At 36.0% G+C, this 24,600-nt stretch overlaps 1 protein-coding gene across 1 annotated transcript in view; it reads right to left on the bottom strand.

Moving 5' to 3' along the window:
• Positions 1 to 3,953: 3,953 nt before the first annotated feature.
• Positions 3,954 to 24,600, bottom strand: part of LOC125094113 (ADP/ATP translocase 2-like) — a 422,319-nt gene continuing 401,672 nt past the window's right edge. The window contains 1 exon segment of the mRNA XM_047719835.1: positions 3,954 to 4,485. Coding sequence (XP_047575791.1) covers positions 4,079 to 4,485 — 407 coding nt within the window. The 3' untranslated portion in view covers positions 3,954 to 4,078.

Raw genomic sequence — 24,600 nt, 5'->3', positions numbered from 1 at the left:
TAAATGTTTAACAATAGAATCCCTGAAGAGATAACCCTGAATTGTTGTACTTCCTGAGTTCTTTGAGATACTACACCTTCCACAATGAATCTGAAGCTGCCAGTCTGATGGTTTTGGGCAAGGATCTGGGAAGACATGCATACAAGAGTCACTGAGCCAATGTGGAGTCTACATCAGGACAGTGCTGAGTTGGATGATCCTGTTTTGAGGTACCGCAGATTCCTACATTCAAGCACTACACTTAAATAAGCATAACCGTATGATCCCGGTGATCAGATAGTTAAGGAAACAGCACTTCAATTGTTTCAACTCATCATTCTATTTGAAAATTATTATCTGAAACTTGTAGAGTTACTCTTTGGGAGCACTGACATATGTGCCATTGTTCTTTTTTTTAGTGTAATAATGTAATTAAAAAGTGTTAATTACTGTTTTCTTTTTTATTATAGCAGTTAACTTTGTTTGTTTCCACTTGCATAGTTGCATATGTGAGCTTCAACGAAAGAAAATTTTTATGTCTATGCTTCTTTTTGAAATTATTACTATTTATTTCATTCTGTGAATATTACTGAAAATAATTTTCTTTATAATGGAGAGGTGTTTCAAAATGGTACACTCCCAATATACTAAATAGGCCACTAAATAGATTGACTATATAAGTCTAGAAAGGTCAGCTGTAAACCAAAATACCATTTTAAATAAAGATTCCAAATGTGGATAGAGCATTTACTATAAAAGTAAAAGCCAGACTTGGTACTAGATGTGTTATTCCTAATTTGTGCACAATTCATTTGTTTACCAGAAACATACTGGAATGGAATTTGTTGATAGTTTCTAATTCATACTGCCATAAAATTTCTGTGATTTCTGCTTTTTAGCTTCTTTTTCAGTAAAATAAATACATTGCAAGTGACAATACTTGTCAACTTTTCTAGATTTAAAATTCTGATATACTGACAGATACTAGCATTTCCTTTTTAGCACTGACAAATTTGTTGCAAAGAAAAGTAAAATGATCTAGGAAACAAAACTAGGAAAAGCAAATACAGGTCTTATAACTCAGTCTCTAGTGAATCCCTACACAGTTCTTTAACCCACAGAATTATCTGACCCATTAAACATTTTTTACAAACTTAAAACAAATCGTGAGCTTTGAAAACCCTTTTCCTGGAATCCAATAACAATAGATAATCAAGTAATATGTCTGTTGCTGTGCTAGTTACTTTATGAAGATCACCACACCTGTTTTATAAAAGCCCAAAATTTTAGTGGTGCCTGGGTTGCTGGGTTGGTTAAGCATCCAACTCTTAATTTTGTTTCAGGGTCTTGAGACCAAGGCCCATGTCAGCCCCATGTCAGCCTCTCTGCTCAGCAGGGAGTCTGTTTGAAATTCTCTCTCTCTCCTTCTCCCTCTGCCCCTCCCCTGGCCCACATGCACTCTCTCTCTCTCTCTCTCTCAAATAAGTAAATAAATCTTTTTTTTTAAAGTTCAAAATTTTAATATCTCCATTTTCACAGATGAGAAAAGTTAAGCATGGTATTTGAAATAATGAATTCATAGTCACAGTGTTAATGAGTGGAAGCAGAAAGCTTAAACTGTCTTACTTTAAAGTACTTTACTAACATCAGTGCTGATAATTCTGGCATTAAATATTAAAGCATATAGATAATTTCCATTTCAATTTGACTTGTGTTTATAAACTCAGAAACTTCCCAGTAAGAGATTCAAAAGTTCAGAAATGAAAATTATACGTGAAAAGACGGTTTGGAGTTTGCTATGATTCCAGTCAAAATTTCCATTCTCCTACAAATATTCCTCTGAACTCAGAAGGAAGAATATTTATAATTTGTGTTACTGTTCTTTTTATCTCTGTCCAGGTAATCTGTATATGACAGCAACTTACCTTGAAAAGTGTCATTATTTTTTAAGGTAAAGAACAGATCTGTCATGGCCATCAATTCAGAATACCATCACCATGATAAAAAGAAACTAAATATTCATCTACACAGTCCTTTTTTTTAAAAAAAAAAAAAGAAAAAGACATTGAAGATAGGTTTTCCTGTTAAAGCTAGTGGAGGCTTGTGCTTCCAACTTGAATAATGTTCCTGAGTTATTTTGTAGGTAGATAAAGAGAAGGATGTGGAAGGTAAAAGATGGTGCTTCTGTGTTGAATTAATGTGATTATGTAAAATCTATCTGTCACATTTAGGTAGTATTTTTTTATGCATAAAATCCTTGAACTCAAAGTAATTTTACAGAAAAGAGATACGTGCATGGAATATTCATTTCAATGAGTTTAAGCACTTCCGAAGACCCTTTCTTCAGGCAAGAGTGAAAAATCCTGAGTATTAGAGGCTGGGCTGCCATTCTCATATCATTTACTGGCCAGGTAATCTCGGCTAATTCCTTAACTTCTCTTAACCTCAGAATTTCATCTGTAAAACTATGACAATACAGAGTTTTGTGAGCTTAGTGGTCAATGAGGCACTATGTAAAACCCAGTAGTAACTATAGCTCTTATGAATCATTTCATTACATGCTATTCTCTACTTCCCCTAGTCTCTGCAAACCCAGCAATGGATAGTCAACATCCATTGTCTGGAGATACATGTTGGAAATTTCCTGTGTTCCTCTTCTCTTAATTAGTTATGCATTATTTATTATAAATATATGTATTTACTTATTTCATATGTACCCCGATATAGCTGTCTTACCTATTTTAGATATGCACCACAAGAGCCCCAACGTTTGTTCACATGTTGTTATCTTGGTATAATTATCTACTTACACATTTTTCCCTCCCATGTACAAGAGCTTCCAAAAGTAGGTGCTGTGCCCCATTCATTTTTCTATCCTCATCATCTTAGCACAGTATCTTAGCAAGTGTTTGGTGAATGGGTGAATGTGGGTTTCTTTTGCTTCATATAGTGAGCACTGCTCTGTGCTAGGAGCCATCCAGACCCTTCTTTTGATTACAACAATGAAATGAAAGTCAAAAATAATGAGTTTTAAAGTTAGCTGTTTTATAATATAGTAATAGAGAATAATCTAATTATTGATAAATAAATATGTTTTAAAATCAAAAGAGCAGATCTTTAAATGGGGTTCACTACCATTGGAGGTATATATGTTTCAGCATCTTTCCAGTAAAGCACTTGCTACACTATTACAAGAATAAAAATACACCATCTAAAACATGATATTGGATTTTAAAAAGGTAAGGATTCCACAATCTATCCATATATATTACTCAACAAATGTTCATTGAATTTAATACGTTAACACTTTGTTAGCTGCTCGGGATGTTATGATGGGTCAGATGCAAATCATGTCTGCCCCACGTTGCTGAGAGCCTCCTGGGGAAGAGAAGAGCATGGAAGAATTGCTGGTGATTACGAGATGCTGCAAGGGCTGTGATGAAAGCAGAGGGAGCAGGGGCAGCATAGGGAAGGCCACACCCTGCCTTCTTGAAGCTCTAGCAGTAGGCGAAGTTCACTGTGACACTTCACTTCTCTCAAAGTACAATCTCATTGTTTGTAACTTCCACTTCCATTCAAAGTTATCCATTTTAGCTCCAAATACTTTTCTGAAAGTAAAGGCACTGTTTTTGTCCCCTTAATTTTCTTTCTGTTTTAGTTATCAACTAAAGCAGTAACCCATTTTGAACGTGAGAAGGTTTAAACACTACATCTAATGTTCTTTAGAGGAAGCATTCCAAAGCTAACCCTGAAATACTTTTAGGACTTTGTGAACTTAGAAAATAAGAAACTTCACAAAACAATAAAGAAACAAAGTCCAACAACATTCATACATAAAGTCAGAGAGATATGTCCATTCGAACTGTTACGGTGGACACCTGTCCACCTTCTGTCTTAAATTTCATGATATTTCCTTAACACATGCAGTAATAGGGAGCTCCCACTCGGAATACTGAAATATTCAGTATGGCAACCAGTGAAAGTTGCCATCGATAAACAGACAGCCAACAGTCTGTCAAGAATGCTCAGGATATGTTCTATCATACAACATGCCTGTTCCGGGGCGGAGGGGGGGAGGGGGAGAAGGCTCCGAAATAACTTATGTGAACTTCTTGATTTCATCATACAAGACCAGCACGAAAGCACCACCCATGCCGCGGAGAACATTGGACCACGCCCCCTTGAAAAACGCTTTGGCGCCTTCATCGCGTGCGATCTTCCTCCAGCAATCCACTGTGCCTGTGTACATGATGTCAGTCCCTTTGCGCCCAGACTGCATCATCATTCGGCGGCGAACAGTGTCAAATGGATAGGAAGTCAACCCAGCAACCGCTGTGACAGACTGTGCGATCATCCAGCTGATGGAGATGTGAGTATTCTTGGGGTCTGGAAGCATTCCCTTGGCGGTGTCATAGATACCGAAGTAGGCGGCTCGGTAGATGATAATACCCTGCACAGACACATTGAAGCCTTGGTACAGGCCCCTAATGCCATCAATCGGAAAGGCTATCTTCCATTTTTGGATACCCCTAATCATTTCAAAGGTTTCATTTTACCACAGCAGGGGGAAGAGAGGGAACATGTTTAACTTCCTCTGAATCTACTAGAAAACAGCTCATTTATCTTTTACATGATAAAACTTCCCTTACTTAAGGACAGCAGTTACTGCCCTATAAAACCTTCTTTCCTTTAGATGAAACTTTCCGGTTCCTTCAACTATGCCTCTTGTTACTTGGTGTCCACAATTTGTTATTCAACACGTATTTACTGGTCACCAATTTTGTCTTAGACCCACACCTAGGCACTGGAGATAAAGAAGGGGTTAAAATATGCATTGATTTTTCCACTCTTGGTATGGATCTCTTTTGGGTGGACTTTAATATGGCAGTGTATTATTTAAAATACACTTTGTGTGGTCATGCCGATGAACAGAAATGATGCTGAGAGGGCATTAATCTTTATAAAAAGCCATTTTAAACTGTTGTCTATACTTGGATTTGAATAATTAAAATCTTCTGGAACTTTTTTAATATAAAGAAATGTTAAGCCACATATTTCCCTTCTTGTTAATATTTATTTTTTATTTTTATTTTTTAATATTTAATTTTTAAAGTCCAAGATTTTATATTTTCTCTGTTAAACTTCATGTTGTTTATTTGACTTATCAAAACTAAGCTGCTTTTATTCAGAAATACAGTGTATTAGCTGTTCTTTATAATTGTTTGCATCTAAAATTTTTCTAAATATGCCTTGGCCTTCATTTATAGTATAGATTTTGTAGGATGCTAGCAGATATTCTAGGACCATAACTCATAGTTAGCTTTGCCCTCTAGGGTGTAACTTATATGAATTTTGACACTCTACTAAAAAAAGAGTGACATAGTAGAAAGTAGAAAATACCTGTTGGTATTAGATTCTTATTCTAGTGTCTATACTAAGTTGCAATATGACCTTGAGCAATTTAATGACCTTCTTTTAGCTTTGGTTTCCTTTTTTGTAAAAGTAATGATACCTTTTAAATCCCTATATTCTATAAAATTTAAAAGCCTGCGTGCATATAAAATTCCAATGGTGATCAAAGCTTCTTGATCTCAGGCACTTATTTAATATATTCTTTGCTATATACCCAGAATCCATATAAATACGTGCAGTAAACTTACAAAAAAGTAATTGCTGAATAAATGCATGGCATACAGTAGATATCAGTAAACGTAGGTTTAACCTCTCCTTTGCCTACTTTGAGCCTAATTTCTTCTTGGCAAAGTTTTACCGCAGACACTTTGAGGATCATTGTCTTTCATATGGAAAGTAGAAGTGAAAGAAACTTTGGCTTGTTCTCCTTTCTTCCTTTTAACATCACATCAGAGCCAAAATTAATCCTTCCTTATGGTCTTTTTTCACTCAAAGCAGAAAAATAGACATTTGTTGTTGTTATTTTTGTTGTCCTCAGTATATTTCATAAACCCTACCTTATTCTGAGTTTTAATATTTTTGTAATGAATTTTCTGGTTAGAATACTTCTTTGTATTCTTCCTTTGAAATGTGCCTCTTCTCCTGTCCTTTGTGCATTCCTAGATAACTCCCCGTAGAACTACACTGATTTCTTTAAAAGTCACCTTCTTTTTTCTTTTTGAGGGGATTATTTATGATTGAATTATCAGAATTCATTTTCTTAGAGAGTCCTGTCCTTTTTGAATTAGGCTTTTCTTTTAAGTTGCTGAACATAGACTTATGGGTTTTTTTATGAATATTTGAAACTGCTTTCCTAAAGGTCAGTGTATACATCAGCCTATAGCTTATACATATAATCTTCTTTTGATTTTTTGCCAATATTTAAACACCAAAAATCACCTCTTCATTTTTTCTTGCAATGATTTTCAAAGTAGCAATCTCTATAGTTGCTTCCATCACCTTCTAGAAAACGAATCTATTAGTGAGAAAAGTCAGTAAGGTTTCAGGGTTTTTTCTTTAAATGGAATGAGGTTTCCAAAAGACATCTTTCTGTATAAGGGCTTCAATACATTTTTTTGTCTCTTCTGTATATTAGCTACATGCCTCTATCCCTCTGCTTTAATCTCATCATCCAACTCAACCGATTGGTTTAATATGTTAACTCCCGCAAGAGCGGTTGCTAGTGCTTTTGTTTTCCAGCCTTTGTTTTCACTCAAATAACCTCCATGTGCATACTACCACAATAACCTCATGATTCCCCCTACAGATGAATGCTATAACTTGGAGGAGACTTAGTTATGTGCTCAGTGAGATTCTTACCCAAAAAAAGTAAGCAGGAAGATATCGGGTCAGGCTGAAATGACCCAGTGTGACATAGTGTGATCCACCCAAATTTTAGGACTGACCCTGGGTGGGGATGAGACAAACAGAAGTTCATTATATAATTCTCCTTGTAGTAAACCAAGGTTGACTCCATCTGGTGGGGAAAAAATTGGCACCATTAGTTCAGACTGTAGGATGGAACTGGAAGTCGGAGGGACAGACAGAACCTTCAGGTCTAAGCAAAGATTGGAGAAGAAGGAGCAGGTATACCTTCTTACACACCCAAGGGGGCCACCCCTTCTAATCAGTTTAGTCCCATAAATACAGATTTCTTTTCTATTTTCATAGTGTAGTCAAGTGGTCCATCCACCATGTCCTACTGATACTTGTGAGACAATATATACCTCCTTCTATAATTTCAAGTTTACTTTGTTGAATACCTGTATCCTGATGTATAGTCATCTCAAAACAAATGCTCCTCATGGGTCTTCTGTTATTTTATCCTGAGAATTAGTGGGCAGTCTTCAATATTGTTTTTCCATACATTTTCATTGGATTGTTTTATTAGTGTATTATCTTTCTCTAATTCAAATTCAGCTTAAAACAATAATCAGCTTAGCTAGTTGTTTACTAGTAGTATCAGTAATCAGCATAGTTAGTTGTTAAGAATAAAGTACATGCCATCTATTTGATGGCATGCAGAGCAGACTAACTGGAATAACAACCTCAAAAATCTCAGTGACTAAATACAATAAAAGTTTTTTTTGTTTGTTTTGTTTTGTTTTGTAGCCTAATGTCAACAGAGACTCCACTCCCCATGATCATTTATGGACCAGCCTACTTCGATGAAGGGGTCTGACCATTCCTTAGGGCCTTGGAATACTCAAGTGGGTCTTCAGTGTCAGGTTGATAGATGAGTGAATAGAAAGAGTGTTCCATTTTTAATCACATTAATCTAGACATGTATTACTTTATTCACATTCCATTGGAGAAAAATCATCACATGGTCCCTGATGAAAGGAATTTAGAATATAATTTAATGATGTGTCAAGAAAAATGAAAACCTGGGTATTAATGAAAATACTAGGCAGTATCTCCCACGGAATAATTCCATCTTTTTATTACCATAAAGTACTATTTAGTGTGTCAAATAGTTCTTTCCCTTCTATTTTTTTTGCTACTATCCACATAATCCATTATTTATTTTTCTTCCTTTCTCTTTCAAAAAGAAGTCATTAAAATAAAGTTTTTGTTCAGTTATATTTTATTTCCCTACCCCAAACTTTGAAACTATTAAATATGCTCCTGGTTTCTTGAAAGACTTCATTTATATGCAACTTTGTGCATCAGGCAAAGCAAGGTGTGATCAATAGGTTTGAATTGTTTAGTGTTTCTCTCCATCATCTCTTTCATATAGTAAAATAAAAAGCCATATTAGGTGGTTATAAAAAATTTACTAGGTAACTGCTTCTTTGAGTAAAAGAATCACCACCTACCACACTAAATCTTTTCAATATCAAGATTAAAACAGATACTTTTCCTGATTATTCTTTAGGTAATGAATGTGCTTTTGAGTCAGACATATCTAGGCTTGAATTCAAACCTTGACACTTATTAGTCTCATGATATTGGCCGAGTTACTTAAACTCTCTGAACTTCAATATCTTCATCAGTAAATAGAGAAAAAGCTCAGTTATTCTGGGTTGCTTTAGAAGGACCTGAGAGCATGTGTGATACGTGATATGTAATTTGAGAGCATGGATCTGATATCCGTTTGAGGAATGGTGTTTACTTTTTTATTTCTCTTTTAAATTACATTTTTTCTTTTGGATAATTTTTAATTTTATTTTTGTGTGCTTTCTGAATTTTCTGAATCTTCCTTCTAGATTATTTCCTAGAGTGAGGACATTGAAAAGTTTGGATCAAATCTTTCACCTTCTCCTTCTATAGGAAAACCAGGTAGACTAATTGGTTACATTAGTGGTCTTCAGTCCCCACCCCCAAAAAGTTTTTAGAATATGCTTCTTGGAAATTGCTGAAGAATTCTGATGACTCCCAGCTACCTTCAGTCTCAGGTAACTTGCACTCCTTTGCAGTTCTGTAATACATTAACATAGTAAACTGTCTATTCTTTTTTTGGACATTTAATGTTTTTTTTTATTTTTTTATTTTTTTATTTTTTATAAACATATATTTTTATCCCCAGGGGTACAGGTCTGCGAATCGCCAGGTTTACACACTTCACAGCACTCACCATAGCACATACCCTCCCCAATATCCATAACCCCACCCCCCCTCTCCCAACCCCCCTCCCCCCATCAACCCTCAGTTTGTTTTGTGAGATTAAGAGTCACTTATGGTTTGTCTCCCTCCCAATCCCATCTTGTTTCATTTACTCTTCTCCTACCCCCTCAACCCCCCATGTTGAATCTCCTCTCCCTCATATCAGGGAGATCATATGATAGTTGTCTTTCTCCGATTGACTTATTTCGCTAAGCATGATACCCTCTAGTTCCATCCACGTCGTCGCAAATGGCAAGATTTCATTTCTTTAGATGGCTGCATAGTATTCCCTTGTGTATATATACCACATCTTCTTTATCCATTCGTCTGTTGATGGACATCTAGGTTCTTTCCATAGTTTGGCTATTGTAGACATTGCTGCTATAAACATTCGGGTGCACGTGCCCCTTCGGATCACTACGTTTGTATCTTTAGGATAAATACCCAGCAGTGCAATTGCTGGGTCATAGGGTAGTTCTATTTTCAACATTTTTAGGAACCTCCAAGCTGTTTTCCAGAGTGGTTGCACCAGCTTGCATTCCCACCAACAGTGTAGGAGGGTTCCACTTTCTCCACATCCTCGCCAGCATCTGTCATTTCCTGACTTGTTAATTTTAGCCATTCTGACTGGTGTGAGGTGATATCTCATGGTGGTTTTGATTTGATTTCCCTGATGCAGAGTGATATGGAGCACTTTTTCAGGTGTCTGTTGGCCATCTGGATGTCTTCTTTGCAGAAATGTCTGTTCATGTCTTGTGTCTTGATTGGATTATTTGTTTTTTGGGTGTTGAGTTTGCTAAGTTCTTTATAGATTTTGGACACTAGCCCTTTATCTGATATGTCATTTGCAAATATCTTCTCCCATTCTGTCAGTTGTCTTTTGGTTTTGTTCACTGTTTCCTTTGCTGTGCAAAAGCTTTTGATCTTGATAAAATCCCAATAGTTCATTTTTGCTCTTGCTTCCCTTGCCTTTGGTGATGTTCCTAGGAAGATGTTGCTGCGGCTGAGGTCGAAGAGGTTGCTGCCTGTGTTCTCCTCAAGGATTTGGATGGATTCCTTTCTCACATTGAGATCCTTCATCCATTTTGAGTCTATTTTCGTGTGTGGTGTAAGGAAATGATCCAATTTCATTTTTCTGCATGTGGCTGTCCAATTTTCCCAACACCATTTATTGAAGAGGCTGTCTTTTTTCCAGTGGACATTCTTTCCTGCTTTGTCAAAGATGAGTTGACCATAGAGTTGAGGGTGTATTTCTGGGCTCTCTATTCTGTTCCATTGATCTATGTGTCTGTTTTTGTGCCAGTACCATGCTGTCTTGATGATGACAGCTTTGTAATAGAGCTTGAAGTCCGGAATTGTGATGCCACCAACTTTGGCTTCCTTTTTCAATATTCCTTTGGCTATTCGAGGTCTTTTCTGGTTCCGTATAAATTTTAGGATTATTTGTTCCATTTCTTTGAAAAAAATGGATGGTACTTTGATAGGAATTGCATTAAATGGGTAGATTGCTTTAGGTAGCATAGACATTTTCACAATATTTATTCTTCCAATCCAGGAGCATGGAACATTTTTCCATTTCTTTGTGTCTTCCTCAATTTCTTTCATGAGTACTTTATAGTTTTCTGTGTATAGATTCTTAGTCTCTTTGGTTAGGTTTATTCCTAGGTATCTTATAGTTTTGGGTGCAATTGCAAATGGGATTGACTCCTTAATTTCTCTTTCTTCTGTCTTGTTGTTGGTGTAGAGAAATGCAACTGATTTCTGTGCATTGATTTCATATCCTGACACTTTACTGAATTCCTGTACAAGTTCTAGCAGTTTTGGAGTGGAGTCTTTTGGGTTTTCCACATAGAGTATCATATCATCTGCGAAGAGTGATAGTTTGACTTCTTCTTTGCCGATTTGGATGCCTTTAATTTCCTTTTGTTGTCTGATTGCTGAGGCTAGGACTTCTAGTACTATGTTGAATAGCAGTGGTGATAACGGACATCCCTGCCGTGTTCCTGACCTTAGCGGAAAAGCTTTCAGTTTTTCTCCATTGAGAATGATATTTGCGGTGGGTTTTTCATAGATGGCTTTGATAATATTGAGGTATGTGCCGTCTATCCCTACACTTTGAAGAGTTTTGATCAGGAAGGGATGCTGTCCTTTGTCAAATGCTTTTTCAGCATCTATGGAGAGTATCATATGGTTCTTGTTCTTTCTTTTATTAATGTGTTGTATCACATTGATTGATTTGCGGATGTTGAACCAACCTTGCAGCCCTGGAATAAATCCCACTTGCCTCGTGGTGAATAATCCTTTTACTGTTGAATCCTATTGGCTAGTATTTTGGCGAGAATTTTTGCATCTGTGTTCATCAAGGATATTGGTCTGTAGTTCTCTTTTTGATGGGATCCTTGTCTGGTTTTGGGATCAAGGTGATGATGGCCTCATAAAATGAGTTTGGAAGTTTTCCTTCCATTTCTATTTTTTGGAACAGTTTCAGGAGAATAGGAATTAGTTCTTCTTTAAATGTTTGGTAGAATTCCCCCGGGAAGCCGTCTGGCCCTGGGCTTTTGTTTGTTTGGAGATTTTTGATGACTATTTCAATCTCCTTACTGGTTATGGGTCTGTTCAGGCTTTCTATTTCTTCCTGGTTCAGTTGTGGTAGTTTATATGTCTCTAGGAATGCATCCATTTCTTCCAGATTGTCAAATTTGTTGGCATAGAGATGCTCATAGTATGTTCTTATAATTGTCTGTATTTCTTTGGTGTTCGTTGTGATTTCTCCTCTTTCATTCATGATTTTATTTATTTGGGTCCTTTCTCTTTTCTTTTTGATAAGTCTGGCCAGGGGTTTATCAATCTTATTAATTCTTTCAAAGAACCAGCTCCTAGTTTCGTTGATTTGTTCTATTGTTTTTTTGGTTTCTATTTCATTGATTTCTGCTCTGATCTTTATGATTTCTCTTCTCCTGCTGGGTTTAGGGTTTCTTTCTTGTTCTTTGTCCAGCTCTTTTAGGTGTAGGATTAGGTTGTGTACCTGAGACCTTTCTTGTTTCTTGAGAAAGGCTTGTACTGCTATATATTTTCCTCTCAGGACTGCCTTTGTTGTGTCCCACAGATTCTGAACTGTTGTGTTTTCATTATCATTTGTTTCCATGAATTTTTTCAATTCTTCTTTAATTTCCTGGTTGACCCATTCATTCTTTAGAAGGATGCTGTTTAGTCTCCATGTATTTGGGTTCTTTCCAAATTTCCTCTTGTTATTGAGTTCTAGCTTTAGAGCATTGTGGTCTGAAAATATGCAGGGAATGATCCCAATCTTTTGATACCGGTTGAGACTTGATTTAGGACCAAGAATGTGATCTATTCTGGGGAATGTTCCATGTGCACTAGAGAAGAATGTGTATTCTGTTGCTTTGGGATGAAATGTTCTGAATATATCTGTGATATCCATCTGGTCCAGTGTGTCATTCAAGGCCTTTATTTCCTTGTTGATCTTTTGCTTGGATGATCTGTCCATTTCAGTGAGGGGAGTGTTAAAGTTCCCTACTATTATTGTATTATTGTTGATGTGTTTCTTTGATTTTGTTATTAATTGGTTTATATAGTTGGCAGCTCCCATGTTAGGGGCATAGATATTTAAAATTGTTAGATCTTCTTGTTGGACAGTTCCTTTGAGTATGATATAGTGTCCTTCCTCATCTCTTATTATAGTCTTTGGCTTAAAATCTAATTGATCTGATATAAGGATTGCCACTCCTGCTTTCTTCTGATGTCCATTAGCATGGTAAATTCTTTTCCACCCCCTCACTTTAAACCTGGAGGTGTCTTCGGGTTTAAGATGAGTTTCTTGTGCAACATATAGATGGGTTTTGTTTTTTTATCCATTCTGATACCCTGTGTCTTTTGATTGGGGCATTTAGCCCATTAACATTCAGGGTAAGTATTGAGAGATATGAATTTAGTGCCATTGTATTGCCTGTAAGATGACTGTTATTGTATATTGTCTCTGTTTCTTTCTGATCTGCTACTTTTAGGGTCTCTCTTTGCTTAGAGGACCCCTTTCAATATTTCCTGTAGAGCTGGTCTGGTATTTGCAAATTCTTTCAGTTTTTGTTTGTCCTGGAAGCTTTTAATCTCTCCTTCTATTTTCAATGATAGCCTAGCTGGATATAGTATTCTTGGCTGCATGTTTTTCTCATTAATACTCTGAATATATCATGCCAGATCTTTCTGGCCTGCCAGGTCTCTGTGGATAAGTCTGCTGCCAATCTAATATTTTTACCTTTGTACGTTACAGACTTCTTTTCCCGGACTGCTTTCAGGATCTTTTCTTTGTCACTAAGACTTGTAAATTTTACTATTAGGTGACGGGGTGTGGACCTATTCTTATTGATTTTGAGGGGGGTTCTCTGAACCTCCTGGATTTTGATGCTTGTTCCCTTTGCCATATTGGGGAAATTCTCTCCAATAATTCTCTTCAACATACCTTCTGCTCCCCTCTCTGTTTCCTCTTCTTCTGGAATCCCAATTATTCTAATGTTGTTTCGTCTTATGGTGTCACTTATCTCTCGAATTCTCTCCTCGTGGTCCAGTAGCTGTTTGTCCCTCTTTTGCTCAGCTTCTTTATTGGTCTTCTATATCGCTAATTCTTTCTTCTGCCTCATTTATCCTAGCAGCGAGAGCTTCCATTTTTTATTGCACCTCATTAATAGCTTTTTTGATTTCAACTTGGTTCGATTTTAGTTCTTTTATTTCTCCAGAAAGGGCTTTTATATTTCCCGAGAGGGTTGCTTTAATATCTTCCATGCCTTTTTCAAGCCCGGCTAGAACCTTGAGAATCGTCATTCTGAACTCTAGATCTGACATATTACCAATGTCTGTATTGATTAGGTCCCTAGCCTTTGGTACTGCCTCTTGTTCTTTTTTTTGTTGTGAATTTTTCCGCCTTGTCATTTTGTCCAGATAAGAGTATATGAAGGAGCAAGTAAAATACTAAAAGGGTGGCAACAACCCCAGGAAAATATGCTTTAGCCAAATCAGAAGAGATCCCAAATCGTGAGGGGGGAGAAAGGGGATAAAAAGGGGTTCAGAAAGAAAAAAGAGAAAAAAAAAGAAACTATTAAAAAAAGAAAGCCGATAAAGAAAAAATATAAAAAGAGGAAAAATATATATATATATATATATATATATATATATATATATATATATATTAGATAAACTATTTAAAAAACGTTAAAAAAGAAAACGGTAAAAGTTAAAAAAATTTAGCAGAAGAAGAGAAAAAGAAAAAAAATTGAAAAAGAAAAAAAAATTAAATTAACTGCAAGGCTAAAAAATCATGGGGAGAAAGCCATGAATTCCATGCTTTGCTTTCTTCTCCTCTGGAATTCTGCCGCTCTCCTTGGTATTGAAACTGCACTCCTTGGTAGGTGAACTTGGTCCTGGCTGGGTTTCCCGTTGATCTTCTGGGGGAGGGGCCTGTTGTAGTGATTCTCAAGCGTCTTTGCCCCAGGCGGAGTTGAACCGCCCTTACCCGGGGCCGGGCTGAGTAATCCGCTCGGGTTTGCTGGGTTTGCTTTCCAGAGCTTTTGTTCCCTGAGTGCTTTCCATAGAGTTCCGGAAGACGGGAATGAAGATGGCGGCCTCCCGGTCTCCAGCCCGGAGGAGCCGAGAGCCCAGGGCCCCACTCTTCAGTGCACCCTCAGTGAACAGCGCCCAATGACTCCCGCCACCCTGGCCTCCGGCCGCGCTCCGAGCTGACCGAGCCTGCGACCGGTTCAAGGCAACCCCGAGCTGAGAGTCACTCCTCGGCTCTGTCTCTGTAGCCGGCTTCCCCGTTCTAATACCGGTAAGCTCTGCGACACTCAGACACCCCCGGTCCTTCTGTGACCCTGAGGGACCTGAGGCCGCGCTGACCCCGCCCAGGCTTCACCCCAGTTAAGCCTCTGGAATGATGTCCCTCAGCAGAACAGACTTTTAAAAGTCCTGATTTTGTGCTCCGTTGCTCCGCCGCTCGCCGGGAGCCAGCCCCTCCCCCCGCGGTCTATCTTCCAGTCGCTTTGGATTCACTTCTCCGCCAGTCCTGCCTTTCAGATAGTGGTTGATTTTCTGTTTCTAGAATTGCTGTTCTTCTTCTCTTCGATCTCCCGTTGGATCTGTAGGTGTTTGCAATCTTTAGATAAGCTATTTAGCTGATCTCCCGCTACCTGAAGTAGTCTCAGCCTGCTACTTCTCCGCCATCTTGACTCCGTCTTTCCATTTAATGGGTTTTGAGGGGTTTGCTCATACCTGACTTCTTCATTTTTCTTTACCTGTAACTTTGGCTAGTTTCAACCATTATCAGTTACTTTGATTTAAATCCCCAGTGTCTAATGTCAAGTTTACTTTAGTAATCATGAAAGTGTGATCATCTTTTTCTTGCTACTAAGGAAGCTATAATACACAATGACTGGTCCATGGAAATATCTGTCTCTTTATTAAGAAATATGCATTGGATATAAATTCTAAATTATAATGTCCACTTCTTTAAATATAATTCTAATTAAAATATTAACACATGGCTCTCTGCTCAGCAGGGAGCCTGCTTCTCCCTCTCTCTCTGCCTGCCTCTCTGCCTACTTGTGATGTCTGTCAAATAAATAAATAAAATCTTAAAAAAAAATATTAACACATATTTTGCTTTCAACTACACCTTTACATCTAAAGGAAGAAAAGCCTAAAAACCTGTGGTCATCATCTCATAGTCAAATTTTAAAGTATTTTTAAAAGTCCTGACTTTGTTCCTAATTAACTATTCTTTAGCATTTATATCACATGTCAATTTTTGAAATCTTGGTTATATTATCAAACGTGTGTAATAATCATTTTAGTTATGTGAATACTAATTTTTTTGAACTCTTAATTTTATTTTATCTTTTCAGTGTCCCAAGATGCATTGTTCATGCACCACACCCAGTGCTCCATGCAATAAGTGCCCTCTTTAGTACCCATCATCAGGTTCACCCAATCCCCCACTCCCAGCCCCTCCAAAATCCTCAGTTAGTTTTTCAGGTCCACAGTCTCTCATAGTTCATCTCCCCCTCTGATTTCCCCTGTTTCACTTTTCCTTTCTTTCTCCTAATGTCCTCTGTGTTATTCCTTGTGCTCCAAAAGTAAGTGAAACCATATGACTGGATACTCATTCTAAATATGACAACTTTTTAACATTTAAACATTGCTACTTTAACATATAGTGTCATTTATTTTATATTGACATTCATTTGTTCAATTTTCTGGAGTAAGTCTTCTGTGTACACTCATTAGTTTTTTCCATAATATATTTTCTGTAGTCCAAAATGGTAGAATTTAAAGAATTTACACATGGAGACACAAGCACTATATTTGTACAATCTTACTTAGCATTTTATTATTTCTACTCACTATTAATGAAGAAAGAAAACAAGCTAGCGAAATTTACATGGTGATCTCTACCAGGAATTAAAGTTGACAGTCAGAAGAGATAATAAATGTGGAGCAAATGCTGAAATCCTCTCAGCATTTCAGCACACCTTCTCAGACTGCCCATTACGGTGGACCCAGGCCCAGAAGAATGAACTCTTTGTGATCAAAGAAAAAGCAAACGAGATTTGCATCTGGGTAGATAGTGCCTGAATGTTTTAGTCTTCTGGAAAATTAAAGTGTGACCCAAACATACACTTCTGTGTTGTTTCCTTTGAGATGGCCAAGAGTATGAGAGAATAATTCCAAGCATTTCAAATACCAAGAGATACGAAGACTGATGCATCGTTTCCTATTTCATGAGCTTGGGACAGGATGCTCAGCTCATAAACACATTTAGGGAGCTTTATAAGACACGAAATCACTTACACAGCACTATGAGTCTCCATTTTTAATTCCCTTTCAAATTAATTTTATGACTTCTCAGGGAGTCTGTTCAATTCCCTACACAGATCATGAAATTTTGATTAAACATTTAATGAGATTCTTCACATAGATCTGTCTTATTTCCCAAGCTCCTTTATTCCACCAGGTCTGTTCAACTCAGTGGCCCATCTCTAAAATAAACTATTAAAAGAAACTCATCTTTTTATGGTTTTATGTCATACAGTCTTTTCAGTCTGGTTTCCCTAGTCGTAGGCTTTTAAAAAATCTGTATCTATTTATTGTTGAAAGCCTACTATGTGCTAGTCAATGTGACGAAGGATAAATAAGACCGAGATAAACGAAACTGGCGATTTCTTCTCTCAAATAATTCACAGTATATATTTGGAAACCTCAAAAAATGTATTTACAATATAAAGGTGAAATGAATACAAATTACTATGACAGACCTGGGAGATTAGTTCTTTCTGGCACATAATTTTTTTCCACATGATGTGGATATAAATTCACTCAAAAAAAGTATTCTAAAATTACAAGTTATTGCAAACTATAAAATTAGTCATTGCATGGTCTAACCCTTTGACCCTCTTACTAATACATAAACATACAAGATATCATATGAATACTTATATTAAAAGTAGCCTTTGCTTTATATTATAATTATGGTGATAGTTAAAATGTGTCTGGGGGCATCTGGGTGGCTCAATGAGTTAAGCCTCTGCCTTCGGCTTAGGTCATGATCCCAGGACCCTGGGATGGAACCCCACATAGGGCTTTCTGCATGGCAGGGGTCAGCTTCTCCCTCTCTCTCTCTGCCTGCCTCCCTGCCTACTTGTGATCTCTGTCTGTCAAATAAATAAATAAAATCTTTTTTAAAAAATGTGTCTGATATTCAATATTTTAAGCATATACTAAAGATTGTTATGTTAAAGTCATGATGGAAGAAGAAATTAAAACATCTATGATGTCAAAATAAAGAACAGAGAATAGTGAGGAGGAAGCAACTAACTGCAATGAACTTTGAATTCCATTTGTATTGGGATTCAAAGAATAGACATTTAGATAGATACATAGCTGAGTAGCTGGCTAGGTATTTGGACAGACAGATGGTTAGGTGATAGATGATAGTTGGATAGATAGATAGGCAGTAGTTAGGAGTTTATGGCCAAGAAGAAATCAGAAAGAATACCCTAGTCAGTAAGAGCAAATACATGAAAGTGTGATAGATGCCATGGCAAATTTGGGCAACGGTGAAAATAATTGGTTTCTGCCAAACTTAGCCATTATCATGCAAACAAGGGAGGGTTAAGAGTGTGAACATTTTTTCTGTCAGAGCTGCAAAAAGATTTATATATCTGGTTAAATTGGTTATCACTGTGATTTTTGTTGGGGAATGTGGCTGAAGCAGGAGGCCAATTACAACACCGTCGAAAAGTACTTTACCACTAAGAAGGTTAGATCTAATATTTCAAAAAAGCAGAAATTGGTGCAAGAACTATTTTAAGTAGAAGGAAAAAAATTGGTGACTAATTAGGTAGAAGGAATAAATAAGAAACAAAGACTTTGGTTGGTGGAGTTTGACAATTTTTTAAATCAAAACAAGAAAAAAATCTCATTGATTTTATGGACAAAAGAAATTTAAGAAGCAGAATTATTTACTTGTGATGTCTATGATATATCTAAATAGGAATATCCAAAAATGTATTATAAATATAAATCAGAGCTCAAAAGATAGGTTGAGGTTAGGTGTAATGGTCATTTTAACAGAGTTAGAGTTGAAACTAAGTACAGAAGGCTGCTAATAAGTCCTAAAACATTTTTCACTAACCTCTACTCTGGTTACTGTTATAGGCCAAAATCACTTCTGATAAATCAAATGGTCTTAGTTACCTCATTCAAATAGCATAGTATTAGAAACTAGAATTGTTTAAGTAAGTCAAACTTCTAAATGTTTTCCATCTTAGTTTCCCCATTGCTAAAGTATTCATAAAAGTATTTGTTTTACTGGGTTATTGAAATTTTCAAGAAAATATAAAATGGGGGAAAAAACCCTAACTAAAATATGTTTTCAAGAAGTTCATTTTAAATTTAAAATCCAGATATATTGAAAATAAAAAGGTGGAAAAAGATGCATTGTGCAAATAGTAAGCATACAAAAGCTGACATGGCTATATTAATATTGGACAAAATTATTTCACAAGAAAGAGCAACATAAATAAAGATATTACATAATAATAGAATTAAAAGTGACATAAAAGAAAAATATACATTAATCCACAATCATAGATGGAAATTTTATTACTCAACTCTTATCAATTGGTAGGCAAGAAAAAAAATCTGAAATGAGACAAAAATTTTATAATATTATTAACTACTTTCAACTCACTAACATTTATAGAATACCCAAGAACTACAGAATACACATTATTTTCACATGGACATAGAATGTTCACTACATCAAATCATATGCTGAGCCATAAAACAAATGTCAATGCATTACAAAATAATGCAATCATTCAGATATGCTCTGAACAGAAAAAAAACTAAAATCTGTTAACAATATTACTAAAGTTCAGTAATATAAGATATCTAACCTCATTCCAAGTATTTTGAATTTAAACAACATACTTTTAAATAACCCAGGGATCAAAGAAGAATCACAAAGTTTCTGAAAATATTGTTAACCAGATAATAAAATGCACTATATCAATATATTTAGGGTGTGTCTTTAGAAAATGAGAAAAGTTTAAAATTGGTATAATAAGTGACAAACTAAAGAGTAAATTAACTCAAAGGAAAAACAAGAGAAAAAAGAATGAAATGTAAAAAAAGCAAACAATAGAGAAGATTAACAAAGATGATAATTGGCTCCTTAAGATCAATAGAACTGAAAAAACACTAGCAGGATTGGTTGGAAGCTGGAGTGGGGAGAAAACACAAATTACTAAGAGCAATAATGACAGAGAGGTAATCTCTATAGGTCCTTCAGACATTAAACAGATAATAAAGGAATATTATGAGACACGTCAATAAATTTGACAAGCTGGAAAAATGAACAATTTTTTAAAAGACAGAAGTTTTCAAGACTTTTTTTAAAAATAAAGAATGTAAATAGCTTTATGTATCTATTAAATAATTAAGCCTGTTTTCAAGAATTTTCCCATAAATAAAATTTTAGATCCAGATGGTTTCAGTGATGCTTCCTACAAAATATTTAATGAAAAATAACATCAATCTTCCACAAACTCTTTAAAAAATATACAGAAGGAAAGAACATATCCAAATTTGTTTTATGAGGCCTACTGAGCTCTGTTGCCAAAACTTGACAGACACTAGAAAATCTAGAATCCATTATCCCTCATGAACATAGTGACCAAAAATTTTAATAGTAGCAAAAATAATTCAGTAATATATAAAAGTAATAATTATGAGTTAGTAGGATTTCTCCCAGGAATGCAAACTTGGTTTAACAGGAAAAAAATCAGTCAGTGTAATTCACTATATTAAGAAAACAAAGAAGAAAAATATATCTCAATAAATGCAGCCAAAACATTGAACGACATTTAAAACACATTTATGAAACCTGGAATCAAAGAAAATTTCCTCAATCTAATACAGAGCACCTACAAAAATATCTTAGCCCATCATATTTAGTAGCAAAATAATGAAGATTCCCCCCCCCTAAGATCTAGAAAAAGAGGAGTGAGACCTCCCTTCACCATATCCATTCAATATTGTGTTGGTGGTTCTTACCAACATCATAAGGTAAGATGAAGAAATCATACCCATAAACTTAAGAAGGAAGAATTGAAACTCTGTATCATCAGATGCCATAATTATTTACATAGAAAATTTTAAGAAATCTAAAAAAAACAGGCTCATAGAACTCGGAAATAATTTTAATAAGGTCATAGGATACGAAATCAATGTAGAAAAATCAGCTGTAGTATTTTTTTTTTATGCTGGAGGCAATACATTGGAAAGGAAAATTTAAAAATCCATTTAAAGTAATATAAAAAATATATAAAATGCTTAGGATTTCATTTAACAAGAGCTGTTAAACCACTGCACATTGAAAACTATAAAACATTCATGAGAATAAAGATCTGAAAAAATGGAGCAATGAACCATGGTCTTGGATTAGAAAACTGTTGTTAAGATAACAATTCTCTCCCTCGATTTTAAGATGCAATTCAATGTCCATCAATATTCTAATAAGCCCTATTGTAGAAATTCAAGAACCAATCTTATTTTGTTTTCAAGTACTCCAAGTTTTTCTTATCAATTTCAAATTGCAATAAAAGTAATTTGTCTTATCTAAATATTTTTATCACATAACCAAAGCACTGAATTATTTTTTCACAAAGTTAAATACATCAGTCTAGTTACAAATTCAAATTAAAGATGTTAAAATATAAAAGATCTTGGATGGGCAAAATATTTTTTAAATAAGAGCCAAGTTGGGGGGTGCCTGGGTAGCTCATTCAGTTAACCATCTGCTTTTGGCTCAGGTCATGATCCCAGGGTCCTGGGATAGAGTCCTGCATCTGGCTCCTTGCTCAGAAGCAAGCCTGCTTCTCCCTCTGCCTGCTACTTTCCTTCTTGTGTTCTCTCTCTCTCTGTCAAATAAATAAATAAAATCTTTAAAGAAAAAAACAAGTTGGAAGAACTTTACTATCTGATTTCAAGACTTTCTATGAGACCACATTAATCATATCAGCATAAAAGCAAAGTGATCAGTGGAACAGAAGAGAGAGTTAACTGATTTTTAACAAAAAGTGCCAAAGTAATTCAATTGGAGAAGAAAATCTTTTTTAGCAAATTATGGAGGAATAACTGGATCACATATAGAAAATTTAAACATTTACCTCATTGTCTTGCCCCCACACACATAATCCAGATGGATCATAGACCTTAACTGTAAAAGCTAAAATCATTAAGCTTCTTGGGGTGGGGGGGAGGGACAAACTTCGTAAACTCCTAGTAGCTACTACTTTATTCAAGATGACAAAGAAAGGATTAACCACAAAAGAAAGAAAGAATAAATTGTACCACATCAAAATTAAAAATGTCTGCTGACCAAACTAATCATTAAAAAATGTAAAAGGGAAGTCACAGGCTTAGAAAAAAATATTTTTAATACATATAGCTGACAAAGCCTTCTATCCTGAATATGAAGGTTGCTTACAAATGGATTTGCTTAAAAAAAAAAAAAAGAAAAAAAAAGCAATCCAGTTAAAAATGAGCAAAGAACTATTCCAATTGTCTTTCACTGAACAATGAGCCATACTAAACTTAATGACTTAAAACAAAGACTATAATTTATTTGCTCACAAATCTTCAGTTTAAGCAAGGCTCAGAGGGGCTAGCATATATCTGCTTTATGCAGCAATAACACAGATGGCACGAAGATGCAGGGTAACTCCTTGCCTGGAGGTCAGAATCATCTAAAGCATTGTTTATTTAAATGTATAGAACTGGTTTCTAGATGGAAATTACCTAAGGTATCTAATCAGGGGCTGTTGTCCATAACACATTGCACATATCCTGTTCATGTGTCTGCTTGGCTTCCTCATAGCAGAGTGTTTGGGTTCCAAGAAAACACATCCCAAGAGAAAGTGGAAGCTGTAGGTTACTAAGGTCTTGGCTTAAAAGTTGGAATGGGGAGCAAATGGCATCTGTTGTCTATTGTCAGGAGTAGAAATCTGAACACTTCTGCCCACTGCATCTTGGTGTCAGAGTTGCCAAGCACTCATATAGAGAAGAGACAGAGCTTGCTTCTGTAATAGTTATCTATAACCCATTGCTGATGGGTCCCTCCCACAGCCAATGCAGGGCGATTAGCCTGCCTACACGCTTTTTGTGTTGCATCAGAAGGGCCCTTTCTTCTCCCCATAGTGGACAGATACAGCATTGGGATTAGCCAGGAGCTGTGTGACACAGTTAAGTAGAACAAAGGAGTACATGTTGAATCTGAAACAGGGAAAGATCTTCCCACACAAAGCGAGAAGTCCTGCACAGGCTGTGAGGTACTTCTCTTGGTAAGGCCCCTTCTTATGAGGCTGCCATAGTAGATTGGTCTAACAATCACAGAGCCGAGATGCAATAGTAGAGGCTATAGAAACTGTCACTTAATGAAAGAAGTATGAAAGAATTTGGAGACTACCTTTTAAAACTACCACAGCCCACACTCTACCTACAAATTTTTTATATTCCTTTCACAGCTAAAATTACTCACCACCTTCAAAAAAACCTCTTCAAATATCTCATACATTGCCTTATCGAGCTCCATTGCAAGTCCAGGATATTGTCATCTAAATGAGATACTGGTAAAGATAAAGCTAATTTGTTTTAACTTCTTACATATGATTTCTTTCAATACAAAGATCTGTAAACAAAAGATGCAAATTATCTGCCTCCTACATATCCCACATATATTGGTGGAAGAGACAAAAAATAATGGAATAGATGCTACAGACACATTCAAAGTGAAGAAGAATGGGAGCTCCCTGGCAGTCACTGGTCAACAGCAATTTGGAAATCTAGCCAGATCTATGTTGCCACTTTCTTGATTAGGGCCAACTAACTGCTTCCTGGAAATGATTTGCCAGAGCTCATGGCTTCATACATATTTGTTGTTGTTGTTGTTGTTATTTTCCCCTATTTAAAAGATTTTGTGAAGCATCCCTTCAATCTTACTGAGATCTTAGCAATGGATCTTAAAGTATTTCCTGGGGTTTGATCTTTGCTCTGAAATTTTTTCTCACTGTGAGGATCTTTTGCCATCTGGACAGGCTGAGAATGAGAAACAGTTTTATTTTGAAATCCAGAAGTTTTGGCTCCTTTTATTTAAGAGTTCATTCTTTAACTCATTTCTCTCCTCTCCCATTTTATCGTAGGCAACAAGAATACATAAGGTGAGTATTTCAATATTCTGCCTGGCCATCTCTTGGGCTATATGAGGAGGGGTCAGCAGACTGTGCCTGTGAAATGGCATCTATTCTTGTAAATAAAGTTTTATTGTAACACAGTCATGCACATTTTTTTGTGTATTTTCCATGGCTGTTTTCACACAATAATGGCACAGTTCAGTAGTTGTAACAGAGACCATGTATCTTGAAAGCCTAAAATATTTACTATCTGACCCTCTAAGAAAAAGTTTGCTGACCCCTGATAAACTGCTCATGGAGTTTATTTGGTAAATTTGGTAAACTTCCCATTTTCCATGTTACTTTAGATGATCATATTTGCCACACACCACATTAATACATTATTAAGATTCCCTTTCCTTTAGCTTCTAACAATGTTTTCTGCACATTGCTTTAAACCATCACTGACAAGCTTCTAGATTCTCTTGAGCTTCTGCTTGAGGTCCTCAGGATTATACTAATATCCTTTGCTGTTCTCTCACCATTCAATCACAAGCCAGTGTCAAATGTTTTAGTTTGTGTTGTGTAGGAACTAAAATCTGTTTTAACACTGAATAACAAATCATTCCATAACTAAGTGGCTCAGTACAATAACAACCATACATTTTGCTTATGAATCTGTAACCTGAGTAAAGCTCAGGGCAGATGGCTTATCTCTTTTCCACTTAGCAATGGCTAAGGCAGTTCAAATGGGGCTAGAGTATCTACTTCCAAGATGGTGCACTCACATGATGCAAATTGGTATTGTTTATCAGTACCTTTC

The sequence above is a fragment of the Lutra lutra genome, chromosome 2 (assembly GCF_902655055.1).
Source record: "Lutra lutra chromosome 2, mLutLut1.2, whole genome shotgun sequence".
In the NCBI taxonomy this organism is placed as follows: domain Eukaryota; kingdom Metazoa; phylum Chordata; class Mammalia; order Carnivora; family Mustelidae; genus Lutra; species Lutra lutra.
This window is presented reverse-complemented; position numbering and strand designations above follow the sequence as displayed.